Consider the following 19,124-nt stretch of genomic DNA (forward strand, 5'->3'; position numbering starts at 1 on the left):
TGAGAGGGACAGTCCTCATGTCTCCCTTGGTGGTGTTTTGTTCCTTGTTGTCGAAAAAATGCCCCTCCGTGTGAACAAATGTTATGAATAACATTCTGAAAGTGGGGGGCAATGTCACGGACGGCCATTTTTGGCGACACCGCGTCATGGCAATTAACGGGCGCCGTACTCCCCGACTGACCGTCAGAAACGGTGGCGCATGAAAGAGAGCTGAGAAGTGCAGAATGGGGTGCTCTTCTTAGAACGTCGCCGCCGACGGTTAATCCTTTGGTAACTGTGGCGGTGTCTGCAAGGTCGTAGAAGGCCGCGGTATACCCCGAAAAAGGATTAGACTACGAGACACACCGGCGGAGAGCCAAACTTTCGACCGTTCCCACGGGGAAAAGCGTGGGAAACGCTCTGGTGGCCAAGCCGTATGACAACAACCCGACAGGTTGTCACTCTCGCTAGTTGAGGCCCCTCTCCCAATTAAAAAAAGGGGTGGGGTCAAAATATTTTTGGGGCGGAGTTTCCCCTCAATTAAACGCGCATGAGTGGACCCAGGTAGAGGTCTCTTGTCCCGAAGGAAGAGAGCGAGGAGACACGAGGGGGATTTAAGCGCAGGATTTTGCCCTGCTAGGCAGACTAGTCGCTGACCAAGATGGTGTAGAAACAGATCAACAAGCATCTCTTCTAGAAGTTTTTAGTGTGGCTCTGTATCGGCTGCCCACATAAACTTAGCCGTTCGTCTAGTTGTGACGCGATATTAACGTCTGCAACGTAGACATCGGGACTTCGCCTCGAGTTAGCTCAACCTGCTCGAAGTCACCTGCAAGCACTAGCCTCCCGTAGCCTCCAGCGTTGCAACACCGCCGACATCGCAGTCATGCCAGAACTCTCTTCGACTTCTCGCATCCGATCGTCGGGGACGCAACGCTGCCGGTCATCACACGTATGCCTTCGCCTGTTTATATCTTCGAACTTTCTCCTCTGTTGTTCTATTCTTGTTAGTTTGTGTAGTTGTAATAGTTCTCTCTTGTAAGCTGATTTCTTGTTTCTGGTATATATTTCTTTAGTTGTATCAAGTGTCTATGTATTTTGTTAGTTGTATTGAAGTGTTGTATTAGATCCCGTGTGCTGCAATATCACTAGAGTAAAGTTGTTTTGTTTTCTCACGTCTCTGATCTCTTCACTGTCTCTGCTTGCGTACGGAACGAACCAACCTGCTGTCATTCCCGTCACCGACTTCGCGCTGGCGACGCTAGAGTGGCAGCTTGTAACAGTGTCCTAAAAACACGAGAGCAAATAAGTGTACCAATTATATTTGTTTTAACGACGTCTATGGGTTTGCAGTAATGGACATGAAATAGAGGTTTCTTTAAGACATGAATAATTCGTTTGATTGCATCATCTCACAAATATGAAGCCAATGGGCACTGGTAGTTAACATATCAATGTTTGGGTCACCTCTAATAGTGGCCACCTCTAATAGGTCACCTCTAATAGTGGTCACCTCTAATAGTGGTCACCTCAGTGGGCCGCGACTCAAAAGTGCCTAGTAACGTCATAAAGGTGAACACAATGCTTTTTTATGGGGGGCAGAAAAATAAAAAAAATACTTAGACGAAATTTCTTAGTAAAAATGTTATAATCATCAGTAACCACAGAAATAGCTTCGACTATTACACACTCAATCTTATCTTTCACTAAAAGCATATTCTCACCACCTACTATAGCGGTTGAAGAAATAAGTGACGTAGCTACGTATACGAACAACTTTTTATTGATGGCGGTGCCACGTTTCAGAAACCATGGTGACTTCCAATAAAAATTCAAATGATTCTAACAGTATTAATATATCAGTTGCCTTGTTTATAGATGATTGTGCATTGATATCAAGAAAGGAAATGTGGTACTTTTTACCGGATACAAAAAGACTCCATTCACATGGCGTTAAGCAACCTGCAGCCATCCTGGTTGTGTTCTTTTTTTGTTCTTCCTTAAAGATGAAATAGAACAAGTTTTGACGATTTTTCCTAGATCATTCTTCCTTGTTACCTGAAGAACTCTCGAAATTTTATCCCTTCGGGCAAAGATTTTGTCGATTCTAGTCCAGACGAAATGTCATTTGGCATACTTCTGGCGTGCAACAGTTTGTCCCAGTAGCTCTTCAATTGGCTGCATTGTTCTAGGAAACTTGCTCCTCCCCCCCCCCTCCCCGAGGCTTCACGCATTCGCACTCGTGGCGCGAGCGGGCAAAAAGAAGAGCATCACGCTTTATGCCAGACGAAGTAGCAGAGCAGCAAAACTTTTGAAAACTCTTGAGAAAACTCGCATCTCCGGCCAACCATGAGTCGTGGAAATACCCGAGTGTGACTTTCCTAAAACTGTGGGGTGTCACCACCTTAGGACCCTTGGGGAGCTTCTTAGATGGTAGGCAAAGCAGGAAAACACCGTCAGCATCAAACAGACACTAATTGAACGTGCCCTAAACAATACCAGCCTGCCCGGCCACGGTGGTCTTTTGGCTAAAGTACTCGGCTGCTGACCCGCCAGTCGTGGAATCGAATACCAGCTGCGGCGGCTGCATTTCCGATAGAGGCGGAAATGTAGAAGGCCAGTGTGCTCAGATTTGGGTGCACGTTAAAGAACCCCAGGTGGTCGAAATTTTCAGAGCCCTCCACTCTGGTGTCTCTCATTATCATATGGTGGTTTGGGGACGTTAATCCCCACATATCGATCAATATCAATCAAATCAAATCTTGCACTTGGCGCCGAAAGCAATACCAGCTGTCTGTTTGCGACCAGCGGAGTGACCGCCACGCTTTTCTTGGGAGCTTTGTTCAATGAGACTGAAAAATTTGCTGACAAAACGGATCGTGCCGTTGGGCCTTAACTAGGTCCTATCTTCTGAAGATGATACCGTCGGACGTCACAGGGTCTACTAGGTATGCTTCATCAACCGAGGCTGTAGACTCCCCCAGAAGTGGTCTAGTGGCTAAAGTACTGGGCTGCTGACCCACCACTCGTGGGATCAAATCCAGGTGAAGGCGTCTTCAATGAAGGCTAAAATACTGTAGGCCCATGTGCCCAGTTTGAGTGCACGTTAAAAAACCCCAGGTGGTCGAGAATTCCCGGACCTCGACTACGACGTCTCTCATAATCGTATGATGGTTTCTGGACACTAAACCCCGCATAAAAAATCATCAAACGGGTTTTTTTACTGTAAAGTGATTTAGACTGTGGAGTCCATGCAATTTGACCCGTTTGGGACAGAGGCCCCAGAGTCTACTAGGTGAAACTGCTCTTTGGAGTGGCGGACACAAGTGTCATACGCCAAAATGGACGCACACAAGAAGGCATCAGCCACAACGTTATAACTCTCTTTTTAGTAGCGAACAACAATTTTGTACCGCTGGAAGACCGACGCCCTGTGCGTGAGATAGCCTGAGGGCTTCCCTTTCAGCCTCACTATGTTACGCTCGGTGGCGTCAAGCTCCCGCCTCGCAAAGGCCCCTCGCCGAAGGACACTGTTGTGCTCCTGAAGCAGTGCCACACCAAGGCCCATGTCTCTCGCGCCCTCTTGGGCAGCGAGCTTCCTGTTTAAATGTTAAAATGATTGATTGGGCGAGTTGATTGGGGTTGATTTTTACGCTACCATATAGATGGTTTGGAATACAAGCACGATACATGTTTTTGTCTTTCCTGTTCCCGTCTACTTATCGCACTTGTGTTTCAAACCAATCCCGTTGAGATAAGGCAGCTTCAGATCAGCTGTCACCAATAGAGATTCCGACAGCGTCTTAATAGTTTGATCTTTCTCTGGGCCCCAGCTCTATCACGCCGCCTTTTTCAACAGTGCGGTCTAGAGTGCTTGGAGGACCGCACAGTTAGGATGAACTGTCTGTAGTATTTCACCATGCCCAAAACGTGCCTCAAGCCCAGAGTGTTCACTGGTGTTGGATACTCCACAACGGCTACTACTTTCTGCTCTCACGACGGAACGCCACCACTCTCGTTGGTGAAGTTCAAGAGGTAAATCTGAGTCTCAGCTATTTCAGCTTTCTTAGGGTTCAGGGTCAACCTTGTGGCACGCTACCGACCAAGGAAATCCACGAAGTGGTGGAGTTGCTCCTTGACTATTAGAGAAAATGACGATGCTATCGAGGTGTACTTTGGCGAATCGGCACCTAATGTGCCCGAGAATAATATGAATCAATCTTTGTAACGTAGCTACAGCTCTATAACAGCCAGAGGGCTGGCGACTAAACTCGCACAGACTCATGCGAAAGGGGAACGCAATTCTCTCCGCGTCGGCCTCCTTCATCTGAACCTGCAGGTAACTAGGGCCAGCTACTAAGGTGCTGAAGTTGCAGGCATCACCTAGAGCACTCATGATTGAGTGAAGGTTATACATAAAAATGGCATCCTTCTTCGTGACCTCTTCCAACTGGTGGTAGTCCACACAGAACAGAAAGTAGCCGTCTCTTTTGGAGCCCTTTTCAGTGGCATATTTCTCAAACTGCAAGATTACAAATTGTCTATTGCCTATTACAGCAGCACTCGCCATCAAGACTGTGACTACCTTTCTCGCCCCCCGACACCTTTCAACAGCATCTCCCCAGTCATTGCGGTGCTTCGTTTATGAACTACACAGCTACAAGATGCAGAAATTGTCGAGATTGCTTGGTGACTATCCGTGGAAGTACGCACTCCCAACCGTTGTCGTAAAAGTCTTTCTGCGTCGTATGTGATTCGACAGAAGACGCTCTATCACTGAAGTTATCAAAATTCGTCATGCTTGCCGGTTGTCCCAGAAGCCATGGGATAATCAGTACTAATGGTGTGCGACGACGCCCCATCTGCCGGTAACTTCGGGCTGCACAAGACGCTGGCACGCATCAAAGACAGGTTTGGCGGCAGCACGTCCACAGTGACATCTTCCGCTACCTTTTGTTGTGAATAGTGTGTCAAGAACAGAAGGTGATCACAAATAGGCAACCGGTCCCCACGCAACCTATTCTTCCTACTGAAACATCTTTTGAAATATTGGGACATGATCATATGGGACTGTTCCCACGTTCATCGCGCGGCAAGAAGTTCCTCATCGTAGCCACGTATTATCTCACGATGTGAACCGCAGTCAGGGCCGTCCCAGACCCTTCCACGCAGCACGTTCTCACGTTTGTCAACCAGTGCGTCGTTTTTCGACACGGAACGTCCCACTTGCTCATCACTGACTGCGGCATGGCCTTCACGTCACGCACATTCATAAACTTACTGAATGACCGTGAATTTCGACATGCCGAAGTCACTCCTTAGCACCCACCTATGAATGGTCTGGTGGAGCGTGCAAACTATACCATAACGGACATACTGTCGTCATATGTGAGTCCTGGTCATAGGAACTGGACGAACGTGTCGCTGCAGCTGTCTTTGCCCTCAAAATTTCACAGCAGAAAACCACACGAGAGTCATTGTACAAGCTTGTCTACGGAAGGACGCCAAGGCTTCTGCAGGAGAGTTTCTTTGGTTTCAACACAATGGTGCACAACCGTCTGGATGATACCAGGACTTCAGAGCTAATTCGTAAAGCTCGCTTTAGAGTGCACCTGGCCATAGCTCATCACCAGATGAAATTTCGCTCGCCTTCTAACGTGAACCACACCCCTTAGAAACCAGGAGACCACATGCTGATTCTACGCAACCAGCACGTTCCACAGCGTTGGCAGAGGTTCGCCGGCCCAGTTAGAGTGGAGAAAGCCCTAGGTCCTGTTACACGAAGTTATTCCCGAACTGGGCACCAAAAACACAAACCACTAATTTCCCGCCCGTGCAAGCCAGTTAAATCTTTACGTGTCACATGATTTCTGTATTCACGCCGCTTCATATTCTGGCCATGACTTCAAGGGAGATGGGGCGACGAATGTAGTGGAACATACCGACAGAGTGACTGGCACGTGAGGAGTACGTGGCACTGGCACGTGAGGAGTTCCAGTCTTGCTCTTTTTCACAGATCCTTTTACGGCAGCATTAATGAAGCTCCATATATTTTTCCCACCGCAAACACTTCTCGCACCTATTGTCTGCAACAACTCGCACGACCACGTGCCCAAACTGCTCCCTTATCTGCCTCATTAATCCAAAACTCTGCCAAAGACTGGTATGGCCTTCCTGCTGACATTGCTGCCATTACCTTTCCTTCCTGTATTGTCTTTTTCAGGAGTATTGGAGCAATGTATTGTCTTTTTCGGGAAATTCATAGGGTAAATAAGCTGAACTCAACCAAGCCAGCGAGCGTGCCAGTCTTTCCTCAATCTCGGACAACTCGCTCGCTTATGAAATATTCAATTATAAATTAGCTGCAAAACCACACGTGCTAAAATGTCACCTGCTTGTCTTTGAACGTACAAGAATTAGCCCATCGAACACAAATTATGGTCCTATATATGGTGTCATAACTTTTTTAACGTGCCTGGTTCTTGAACGTGTCTTCTTTAACGTAATGCTGTCTGCTGCATATGGCTCGTCAGCAGCGCTCTATTTGAAATTGCTATGAGGGGCCTGCACGTGAGTGAAGGACTAGGACTGAATTTGGTCATTCCAGTAACGCAGGCGGCACCATGTAGCCGTGCTGCGAAGCTGTCACACAGTGATAAAACAGTGACGCAGTTCCGTCTCTCAGTAGTCATGAACCAATAAACGCGTCTTCACGTTCTACGACCCTAACTTAAACACTCACCACATCACCCTCTTGTCCATCATTTCGACCCTCCGCTGCGCCGCCTATATTCGCTGGAATGGTCGAATTTGTGTGCGCCTTGTTATGTACTGTCTTTCACTTTCTTCCAACGATACGCTGTGCGTTGGATACCAAACGACCAAGCCGAGGTGCAGATAGACAGAACGCTGTCTTTCTTTTTTTCTGTTTATTTTGTTAAAAAACCGATATATCTAAGCGAGAGACCAGTGTAGCGCGAGAACGGAATGACAAAAAAGAGACAAGACGGAGACGAGCGCTAGAAGGTTAGCGCTCGTGTCCTTCTGGTTCCTTTGTCAACGTTTTGTTCTCGCGCTATAACTATCGTCACGTTGTACCAACTAGACAAAAGTGCTACGCTTCTGAGCGAGAGCTTTCAAAAATCAACAGCAACAGGTCAGCCCAAGGTACCGTTGACGTGAAGCCGGAGCGTAAGAGGTGTGTTGCCTCCGCCAGGTGGCCTTAAAGGTCTACTCACCCGGCTTTAGCTCAACCCCAGGGATTCCCGTTTCCTTGGACATGGCTAAGCCACGCATGGCGAAGCATTGAAGGGGGACGAAGCCACCCCTCCCCCGTTAGGTTGGGTCTGTGCTGGCGCTACACACCAAACTACTTGTGCAGACGCCGCTGCGTGCTCATCATCGTGTAGAGCCTGAAGAATGTCTGGTCGAATCGCCGAAGGTACAATGATGAGGTAGCTGGCTCAGGCCGGAGAGAATCTCTTTGCCATGAAGTTTTTCTTCACGAAAATGACGCGAGTTCTCGCTTGAATACTTGTGGGACATGGGTGGTCTGGCAGACGAAGTGTTCCATTAGGCCCCTCATGTTTGGTCGGCTCGCTGTGGTTCAGCCATGTCGTCGGCCCTTATGCTTTCTAAGAAACAGTCCTCAGCCATGTCGTCCTGAGGCGGTGGATTGACGGGGACGCGAGACAGGCAGTCGGCGTCGGAGTGTTTCCTTCCAGACTGTTGTGTAATAAATACACGATGGTAATGTTGAATTCTTCAAGTCTTGAGCTCCACCGTGCGAGATGACTTAAAAGGCTCTTCAAGTAGGCTAGCGAACACAGGGCATGGTGGTCACTCATAACACTCAAAAGCCTACCATAAAGGTAAGGGCAAAGTTGAATGCTTGCAAGATGATGGGAAGGCCCTCCTTTACTGTTGTGTAATAAATGGCCTCGGCCTTGAATAGCGACCAACTAGCGTAGGTGATAAGTCTTTCCAGGCCCTCGATTATTTGTATAGGGACGGTGTTGATTCCTATGTTGCTTGCGTCTGTGCGTACTTCTGTTACGGATTTCTTGAGGTGCGCAAGCATCAGTGGTGTTGTCAGGCGTCGTTTAAGTTGCCGAAACGCTTCCTCTTCTGACATTTTCAACCTGATTTGTAGATCACTTTTCTTAAGGTGAGTTAGTCACTCGGATATTTGTGAGTATTCTTTGATAAAACACCTGTAGCAAGTACACAGTCTGGGGAATCGGCGTACTGCCTTATTGTTGGATGACGGCGCGAAATCGGCAATGGCAGCTGATTTTCCCGGGTCGGGATGGACTCTAGACGCTATAAATGTGTCCCGGGAACAAGAGCTCCTCGTACAGTAAGCGGCACTTTTATGGCTTACGGATTAGCCCGGAGGCCTTGATAGCTTGAAGTACTCCTTCAAGGCACCGGAGATGCTCGTTGAATCACGAGGAAAACAAGACGACATCGTCCAAAAATGCGAGTCAAGTCTGCCATTTAAATCCAGTCAGCATGGTAACCATAATACGCCGGGACGTCGCAGGCGCCGAGCAACGACCAAATGACATGATCTTGAACTTGAGGAAGCCGTCTGGCGGGGTAAGAGCAGTCTTCTCTTGATCTCTCTTGTGGACCTCGATTTGCCAATAGCCGGTCTTAAGATCCGTCGACGAAAAGTATTTCGTTCGGTGGGGACTATTCAGGGCGTCGTCAATACCCAGGATAGGGCACATCCTTCTTAGCGAATTTGTTCAGGCGGCATCAATCTACCCAAAGACCTAGGGTTCCGTCCTTCTTCTTCACTAATACTAGTGTTGATTCTCACGAACCTTTAGATAGGTGAATGATGTCGTCCTGTATAATTTCATCGACTTGTTTCTTCATGACCTCACTTGCTAGTGTCAAAACTCAATATATGCTCTGTCGATGTGGTCGGGAACTTGCTAATGTTATGAAGTGATGATAATTGAGTAGGCTTTGTCGAATTCTTGATGATGACGAGAAGCAGTCCCTGAACTGCAGGAGCAAGGCCTTCGTTTGGTATTGCTCGTGGTTCGGAAAGTTCGGGTTCACATCAAATTCTGGTTGGAGACCGTGATTTGTCGAACTTCGGCAGCAACGAAGAAAGCAAAGCATCCTTGGCATCCACGAACTTATGGAAGTAGGTGACCGTCGCACCAACATTGAAGTGCCTATATTTGTGGCTGAAGTTTATCGGCACTACCTTTGTTTTGTCATTGTGCAGCCCAGCCACGCCTTTTGGAACGTAATTCTAATGGTGTAGGAGCAGGTGCTGGTCGCCCTCGTTGACGCCTTCAAGGTTTCCAGCTTTTTCGGTGCCGACGTAAATGACCCTAGAAATAGGCGGAACGCTGACCTGCTCTTCTATAACATTCAATGCGCGAACCTCTAGGGCCTTGTATTTTGAAGCGCTTTTTATTTGCTTAGTGGTATTGATTCGAAACTGAGAACGATGACGGCACTGTGTGCACATAGGAAGTTTATCCCAAGTATCTCGGCGCTGAGGACTGTTGTAGGCTAACGAAGCTCGCAGGATAGGTCATGTTGTTGATCGTGAGTCTGGGTGTGCAAACACCTAATGGCATTATCACGTGGCCTCAAGCAGTCTGAATTTCGAGCCCATTCGAAGCAGACCTTACTGTCTTCAGCTTGGCGACAAACCTATCTCTCACGACGAAAAAGGCAGGGCCAGTGTCGACGAGAGCGGTGACGTTATGTCCGTCGATGAGGGTGTAAAGATCGCTAGTTTGTCGCCTGGCATTGCAGTTGGGTCGTGGCGTTGGATCACGGCTACGATGATTGTACCGCTGTTCCGACGTTGCATCATCGGGTCTTCTCCTGCCCGGGAAGTTTCAACGCTGGCCCTACACGAAGCATAGCGAACCCTTGAAGTTTCATCGTGGCGTCGTCGGCTGAGGAGGATTTTCGGCAGATCGGTTGCTGCCCTTAGTTTTCCGAGTATGGGCTTGGGGAATGGCCACGAGTAGGGCCATATAATCGCAGCGTTACGGTAACATATAGTGGCCTGTCGATTGTGAAGCGACTCTTCGTGGTATCCACTGCACTTCTGCGAGGTAGTCGGTGATAGCTTGAAGCCATTCACCCCGCTGCAGAACCGGCACGTTCACGTCGAAACCACGTAGTCCCGTTTGTCGGTGCTGGCAGTGGTGGTAGGTGTGGTCAGCTTCCCCGCAGTGATAGGACAATGTGCAGTGGTCGGAATCGCGCGAAACGTCTGTCTTCCTCGGTGGGTATCGCTGGCCAGCTGACAGGCGGTATGATGGTGGGCGCGACTCCACTATCTGGCAGCGAAACTGCAGCAATGCGGCGTCTTGGTGTAGCGTGGAGGAGGAACCTGACAGCGTATAGTTGCAGCATAGCTCATGGCTTGCACTTGCGGCTGTGAAAGATGAGAAACGCCCATAGATTCTTAGATCTCCTGGCGTACGACGTCTGGGATGGAGTCAACTTGATGCTCCACTGAAGGATGCGATTTTCGCAGGTTCTCTTGCTCGATTAATTAGATCGTCTACCGCAGGTCGGCGGCTCCCAGCACTTGAATGCTAGCTTCGCTTGAAGCCGAGAATCTGCTGTTGTATTGCAGTGTCCACATCTCAACCGTCCTCTCCATTGTAGATGCTTCCAAAGCGAATACAGTACCATTTTTGGAGAATTCCTGATCAATCAGATGAAGACTTCTTGCTTCACACTTTTCTAATAAAGCTCAATTTCCTCTCCTTAGTCATGTTGTGGTTGGCGTGACGTAACAGCCGGGTCATCTCTTCGACAAAGATGTTAATGTTTCCGTTGGGAAGTTGCACACGTGCTCCAAGGCAGTAGCGGCACGTTTCTTGCGGGCGAGGCTCGTAGAAGTGCTCAGGAACATCATCCAAAAAATATTCCAGGTTCGTGAGCATGCGTTCTCAAATCTCTAACCACGTTTTCGCGGCGTCGTTTAGAAAAAAGTAGACACGGCGCAGTTTTTAGTCGCGGCTCCAGCTCTTCAAAGCGGCTACTCAGTTAAAGGTCTTCAGTTAACGACGATTACAAAAAAGTGGGGGGCTTCTTTGGCTGCCGGAGCAAGATGGGTGCAGGTGGAACAGGGGCTGTCATCTTCACAGTAGTCGAGATCAGCATTTGAACCTTCCAGGCTGGGTCAGGCTGGAGCCCGAACTCTGGCGGGAGTCCTTGCTTCCGGTGACTGGCTCACTGCTCTGCGTTGGCACCGATGTTCCTTTGATGATGTGGGATCGACTCATGGCTGCAGGGGCGTGTTCGGTACATGGGTCGGACAACACCTCCCTTAGAAGTCACAGGATCTTGACGTGGACAAAGGGAGCCCAGTTGATGTTCCGGTGAGACTCTTTCTCGTATTCACAAACGCTCCTCCACTCGACTATCACTCTTCACTTGACAGAGTTGAGCACTGCGTCACCACTCAGCTGAAAATAACTCTGCGCTACTCAAGAATCACAGCCGACTATCGCTGATATGCAGTGTTTTGCCATACCTAGAGATGGCGCTTCCATCGTCTTTCTCAAGTGAAGGCGAAGCGTCGAGTGAAGGGAGGTTCTAGAATACGGGGGTTTGGCCGAACTTGTGGCCAGGAAACTGAAGGTCAGATTTACGCAGCACATGGGCACTGACAGCGGCAAGAAGAGCGTCGGCTGGCGATCAACTGACAAGCGGTGAAGCGCAGCGGCATTTATACACGTGCCGTTGAATATTCTAGTGTCATCGGCAGTGGTCGCGTAGGTTAAAGAATAATTGTTAATGTTCGCAAAGTGGGCATAGTGTTAACAAAATGATCTACAGCCATCCCGGAGCTTCTAGAAAACTGCAAGCACAGTTTGCAATGAGACTTGCGTACACTGTATTTTTTTATTTATTTTATTTATTTATTTTAACATACTGCAGCCCCTCTTGGGGCTATAGCAGGAGTGGGTACATCGCACAAAACCGTGCATCGAACAAGTTCAATGATGAAACAAAAGCAAAAAGAAAACAGAGTAACGACGAAACCAGGTGTTCGAAAGTCAACATAGAAGGAAGTGTACAGTTTTAACGGCATGGTAAAGGGTTACATAAGATCGACCTAATATACACATCTAAGTACAAAAGTGCACTCGTACAAAGGGGGAAAGGAAACAAAGCGGTATATGTACGTAGTTTACAATAGTTGTATTTTAGAAGGAAATGTAAGCAAGTCAAGAGAGCGCACGTGGCCAGGCAACAAATTCTAACGCTCAATTGCTCGCGGAATAAAGCTATATTTGAACGTGTCTGTGCGGGGATGATACGGGGAAACGTTAAGGGTGTGGTTGCTTCTGGTCTGAGTGGGGCTTGCATATGTGACATATTTGTTCGATGACAGGCTATATGAACAGTGAATGATGCGGTGAAAAAAGGTTAGTGATTCAATTTCACGACGGGCAGCTAAGGTGGTTAGCTCTAGAGATACGAGGGCTGTGGTTGGTGAAAAAGCGCAGTCATACCTGCGACAGATGAATCGGATGGCTTTCTTTTGAACGGCTTCAATTTTGTTAATTTCGCCTTTTCGGTAAGGGTTCCACGCGGAGCATGCGTAGTCGAGTGTCGGTCGGATTAGTGTTTTATACATCAGGAGTTTAGTGTCTTTCGGTGCTTGGCTTAGTGTGCGCCGAAGATAACCCAGTTTCTTAAGTGACTTTGTGCATACATATTCGATGTGTTTCGACCAGGATAGGTTACTTGTAAAAATAATGCCAAGATACTTATATTCTGTAACTCTTTGGAGGTTTATGTCAGCGGATGAGTACGTGAAATTAGACAGGGAACGTTTGTGAGTAAAAGACATGGATACTGCTTTGCGGAAATTTACGGACATCTGCCACGTTTTACACCACGCGCAAAACCTAGAAAACGACTCGTTTAGTTTTTGGTGACACTGCGGTGTGCTAATGGTGTCATATAGTACGCAATTGTCCGCATAAAAACGGATTTTAGAATTGATGTTGCCAGGCAGGTCGTTTATGTAGATCAGGAATAGCAGTGGTCCAAGGACCGAGCCCTGGCAAACTCCAGAAGTTACGTTAGATTTATTGGATACGGAACCATTAAATTCTACGAATTGCGCGCGATCTGAAAGAAAGTTTTCTATCCACTTGACCAAGACAGGGTTATTTAATATGGCAGTTAGTTTGCATATCAGCTTAGTGTGAGATACCGTGTCGAATGCTTTGGAAAAATCGATGAAAATGGCGTCGGCCTGCTCTCCGGAATCAAGTGAACAAGAAATGTCGTGAACGAATTCTGTTAATTGCGTAACCGTGCTGAAACCACTCCTGAATCCATGCTGAAACTGAGATAATAGGCTGTGTTGTTCTAAATGCTCCATGATGTGTTTATAAATTATATGCTCCAGTAGTTTACAAGAGTAGGAAGTCAGTGATATTGGTCTATAGTTAGTAATAATATGCTTTTCTCCGGACTTAAATAACGCAATTACTTTTGCCAGTTTCCATGAGCTAGGCACTATGCCAGTTTCAAGGGATTTCTGAAATATGACAGTAAGATATTTGGAAGCCCAATCGGAATAACGGACCAAGAACGCATTGGAAATGTCGTCCGGACCTTTGCATTTCTTTGTGTTTAAGTTTAATATTAGGTTGAGAACCCCCTCTTCGCTAATAATAATGTCCGGTATTGATAAGAATGAGTTTGTACTATGAAAAAGAGGAACTTCAAGGTCGCCGCGAGTGAAAACAGACTCAAAAAACCTATTGAAAGCTTCGGAAATTTTCGCAGGATCATTGGTTGTTTCATTGCCAATGGAAAATGACGCTGATGCGGCATCGCGGCAATATTGATGACCAAAACTTGTGTGGATTATTGGATAACAGGTTCGGTAGTTCTATTCGAAAGAAATGGTTTTTTGCGGCGTTTATTTTGACCCGGAGTTCTTCCTTTGCCTGAAGAAATCTACAGTGATCATAAGAGGAACAGCGTGACCTCGCCTGCCTCATTCTACGTACCCGACGTGAAAGATGCAAGATGTCACGGTTCATCCAGGGAACATTAGTATTTTTCTTTTTTGTTTTGATCGGTACAAATTCCAGAGTGCAAGTTTTCACCAACTGTTCAAGAAACCAACCGGGTGTATCCGGGTGATAAAAAATTTTCAGGATGGAACGTTGCAATATCAGCATTTGTTGAGGTGGCGCTTGGTCAGAGCCATCTCTGTATGGACCTCGACAGGTGGTATGGTGGCGCTGTGGCACTCGGATGATGTGGCGACGAATTCATGGGCACGGTCACTACTGGCGGCGCTGATTGAACATAAATTCGCAATAGCGGTAGGTGAAAAAATGAAGAGCACCTGCTTCTCTCGCACGATCCCTACTCTTATCTGACGCTCTTATCACTCGTACTCGTGAGCCTTCAACACAAGTCCGTACAGTTTCATTTTTTTGGCAACAAACCAACAGCGTCGCTGCAAATGTCATTGAAGCAATACACGCAACTTTCTTCTCTAACGACTAGTCAGCTTGATCCCTTCGAACTGGTATTTTCGCGTCTACGCAGCAACACGCAGTCGCTACTGATGAGAAGGATGCCGTACCGCTGAACGGTGCCACTCGTTCAGCGAAAAGTGTAGTGATTATTGTGTGGCAGAGTAAACTCGCCCCCGAAAAAATTGGTGTCAGTGCCCCTTGAAAAAAACTTTCCATGAAAGAGATTGAGGGATTTGGGATTGAGAAGTGGCCGGGTGATCAAGGCAGGCTTGTAAATCAAGCTTGTGAACGAACACTACTATGTGATAGTATGTTGAAGTAGATGTGAGTATAGTCAAGAGTCTGACGAAATCTCATCTGGTCGGGGACAAACATAGTGCAAAGTAACAAAAACACCGACAAAGGTGAAATGCACAAAACGTAAAAAGGCGTTTCGACTCCCTTGTGGGGAGCCGAAATGTCTTTTTAACTTTAGTGTATTTCACCTTGGTCGGCGTTTTTGTTACTTTGCACTATAGATGTGAGTATGAAGGAGAGCCGACATAGAGCTGATGGTTATGCTAAAGATGAGTCATCATACATCAGCACACAAATATGGAGCTCACTGAGTTCACTCTAGAAATATATAAAATCAAATCAAATCTTTTTTTTTCATCTCTAATAGAAGGTTGATCACCGTGTAAAAAAGACAACAAGGTGTCACATGGGCTGTGGCCGCGAATCTCAAGGCAGAAACAAAATGAGAACAGCAGTTCTACACTACAACAGGAGTTAGAGGCCTCGCTTAGACTCATACTTATGAGAATTTTCCTCAAGCAGAGTTATTGCTTGAGATACCAAAATTTACCTCTGCTAGACTGACTCAGACTCAAACTCATGAACGCGTCACAAAGCGATACTCATATACACTGAGAATAATGGATGAATCGGAATGAGTCGGCTCATGGGTGAGATTGCCTACCTATTGATTTTGCGCAGGTTGGGTGACAGAGCGGTGACGCAAATGCTGTTTCGCCTTCCGGAGAACCCCTTTGGCCTGGATCTGTTCGCCATCGATATCGAAAGAGGCCGAGACCATGGCACGGCTTCGTACGCTGCTTACGTGCAACGTCTGTTCGGCATAACCCTCAGCAGCTTCGACGATCTGTATCTGCGAAACCTGATGCCAAGAGAAGTCGCCATGCTGTACGCTGACCTTTACGAGTGAGTTGTTACTAATATGCTGAATTTATGCACCACTTGGTAATTATCAAGAGAAAGCCAATCTGAGGTTCATGCTTAAGAACAGGTGACACGTGAAGCAAAAATGTAGAAAAATAAAACACATACAGAACAGAAGTATCATTCGTTTGAGGCTTCCTGCACATGGCACCCAAATAAACGTAGTAAATGCAAAGCCACAGCCATGGCCACACGCGATAATATAGTAAGCAATAAATAACAGTACCTTAAGACGTATACTTTGTCTACATTCCAGCAAAAAAATAAACGCTTGCTGCCATCTATTGGTATGCCTTAAAAGAAGGCTTATAGTTTACGCCTTGAATATTATTTCGAGTCATTCCACGCACTGAGTTAAGCATTACCCAATGAGATTTCACTACGGGTCATTGCATCGATAATCGCATGAGCAAGTTCGACATTGTTGGCCTTGGCGAACTTGGTTATCTTTCTAGTAAGTCTAGGAGATTATGTTGCATGGCAGATATATCCATTATTGACAGAACACTTTCTTTGACCACTGGACGTATTCGAAGAATTTCATCTGTTGTTTTTTAGGCGGCAAAGTTGACAAGCAAGGAACGGTTTTTTATAGTACAAAAACGACGAATCTTGTGAGCTCTTGCAATGTTATCGCCAGTCACGTCAATATTTAGTGTGTTTATGATTTCCGGCACTTTTTTTTCTCAGGCTGCAGTGCACAGTCTCTGAGGTATCTTGCTGTATTTCTTCAAACACAAAATTATCGTGGCGAGAGCGGTGTTCCGCATCATCAAGTCTTACACGCATGTCACTCGAAGTTTTGGATTCTTTTGCGTGATTTGCTGACTTCGCTGTGTCAGTGATCAATATTTGCCGTTTCGTTATTGACATTTACAAGTCTTTCACGGATGTCAAAAAACAGCAGTAGCAACCAACTTTTGCTTGTTATAAGCTCAACAATTGTGTTTGAAAACTTTTCTTTGTGTACATCTTCTATTCTATTGGTTCTCTGGTTTAGATCTCTAATAGTTCTTAAAATTTTATTTAGAGTTTCTAGTTGTTCTTTAGGGGGACTAGAGTTACTTTCAACATCACTACACAACATCAGCAATAACAAATAGAATGATTCAACATGACTTTTGGACTGGAAAGTACGACAACAAAAGCGTTATTAGTCTTAAAACTAGACTAAGCATTACCGTTACGACCGCCAACCTGCATGAAGAGCCAAAAACTGCATAAACCATCTTTTCCGTACTTCTCTTTGGGATCTCATTACGTAGTAAAAATGACCAATACTGAAATAAAAAAATCAAAATGAGTGTTTGTGTGGTAAGTAATACCAAAAAATACGAAAATTGCCGATAGCATTGTCCTCATTCTTTTACATTGGTTTCTTATGACTGGAAGAAGATATAAAAATTAGGCGAATGGAAGACTTGGGCCTGGGGCCGCCTAGATGACCGCTTCGCTCCCGCGCTGCCACCAAAGATCGCTGGATTGCCCACAGTTGATCCGTAAGTTCTGAACTGCGCAGCGGGGCTGACTGCCTCGGTCCCAGATCTTCCGGGGTGACTGCCATACAATGTTGATACATTGGACATCCCCACAACATCTGTTGAAGGGTAGCTGTAGTGGACTTGCACAGCTTGCGTGTATCGCTCTTATTTATCAGAGGGGAAAATTTTTTGTCGGTGGCGTTCTGATAAAATTGTCTGTAATCGCCTTCAAACATTAAAGTTAGTGTGAGCCAGTGGAAAAATTTGCCTACACATTTGATAAAGTATGGTTATATCACTAACTATTGTTAGGCGATCCTTTTCTCTCCAGATATCCTTCTCCGCATTTCCCTCAGTAATAGAAATCACTCCTTGCTCAGCTCAGAGAGTAAGACCTCTTGCTTCGTAGTGTGCTGCCTCATCTGGGCTGATTGCTAGAATGCATAGAGCTGTATACGCTAAAAACCTAAGCAGTTTTCGGTGCTCCTCTTCTGCGTTGTAGAGTATCTTTTGATAAAACTGATGACGTGCCAAGCATCACGGGAGATCCGGCCTTAAGCATAATTTTGAATGGCCTCCTGTGAATTGCTAACAATGTGATAATTAATTGTGAATACCAGTCCCTACTTTATCTGCTGTCTCGAAAAATTTCGTATTAAATAACATGCTGGTAAGGGGCTTTTGGTTATAATCCGCGACTACCACCATGTATCCACTTCTGCATGAGTATTCAGCCGGGTCTACGAAGGCAGCTCTGTCATCTGACCAATAACTTAGGATCATTTCCTGTTCTGTATTCCTGTGTCTACCCTTGTAATTGGATTAATGTTTTGGGCATACTAGGTGCTAGTACTTTCTCACCAAGTTTTGTCGTTATAACCCACTTTTCTCGGATTGATCGTGGTATTTCATTCCTAGCTTGCGTAGCGTACAGAATCGAGTTGTCATTCTTGTGAGTCGTTCGTTGTGGTTTCTGTCAGTCGCTCCAAATATTTCTTATGTTTCTATGAGTTCGTCGAGTGTGTTGTGGAGTCCTGACTTGAAAAAAAATTTACAGCTGCCATGCACCTTAGAATCGACGTTATGCGAAGTATGCAGAGGGAAGATGACTATGCTGCAATTTTTTCATGACGCTAATGACGCTAAATATATGCAAAATAAGTCGACAGATGTTGGAGAGTTGCAGATGTTTAAAAAACTAGTTATTTGCACTTTCGCGACAATGCCAACTGCAACATGTGTATTAGCAACAACAGAAGCTGACATGAAGCGCTGATGCTCGCGAGAATGCTGGTCTTGGACACTGCTAATGGATCAACTTCAGCGCATGGCAGCTAACCACAACTAACGTTATTCCGATGTGACGGCTGTAGCAAAAAAGTACATATAAAAGGTTTATAAAATTGAGTAGGCAGATCTGTAACTACTATTGACGTTTCACGCAGACAAGCGTCTGTTTCAAAGGTATTTTTGAGATCAGGAGTAGCTTTGTGGTAAAATGCTTCATTGTCAGGCAGAATGCTTGGGTTCGATTCTAGCTGGGACCCTTACATTTATTCTTTGCATTCATCGGGTGGACGCTACCGAGGTCGGTAATTCCTTAACGCTTGTGCATTAACATTGTCCATGAGTGTTCTCATCGTTCCTGGGTAGATACTAAGTGTCAATCACCTGTGGCACATGCCCGCATACGAGCAGCACATACCCACCCGCGGGTATGTGCCACTGTCTGGCGAGGAGTGTTTGATGACGTACGCGATGTAATTGTGACATTATTCATTTTTGCCCAGCAATTTACATTCGTCAAAATATCTCACCCTCCCGTGGCATGGAAGGGTGAGATGTTTTGACGAATGTGAAGCGCTTTACACGGCGTTTATGTCATATGTGACGTTTTATCGCTTGCAAAAACAAATTTCTTCAAGCT

The 19,124-nt window shown here is 46.2% G+C and overlaps 1 protein-coding gene across 1 annotated transcript in view; it reads left to right on the forward strand.

The window, feature by feature from the left end:
* The window catches only part of LOC142768751 (salivary peroxidase/catechol oxidase-like), an 83,871-nt gene that overhangs the window by 50,659 nt on the left and 14,088 nt on the right, over positions 1-19,124 (forward strand). Inside the window, exon 3 of the mRNA XM_075870750.1 lies at positions 15,474-15,698. Coding sequence (XP_075726865.1) covers positions 15,499-15,698 — 200 coding nt within the window. The 5' untranslated portion in view covers positions 15,474-15,498. The remainder of the gene's footprint in view (positions 1-15,473; positions 15,699-19,124) is intronic.

The sequence above is a fragment of the Rhipicephalus microplus genome, chromosome 8 (assembly GCF_043290135.1).
Source record: "Rhipicephalus microplus isolate Deutch F79 chromosome 8, USDA_Rmic, whole genome shotgun sequence".
Taxonomy (NCBI): domain Eukaryota; kingdom Metazoa; phylum Arthropoda; class Arachnida; order Ixodida; family Ixodidae; genus Rhipicephalus; species Rhipicephalus microplus.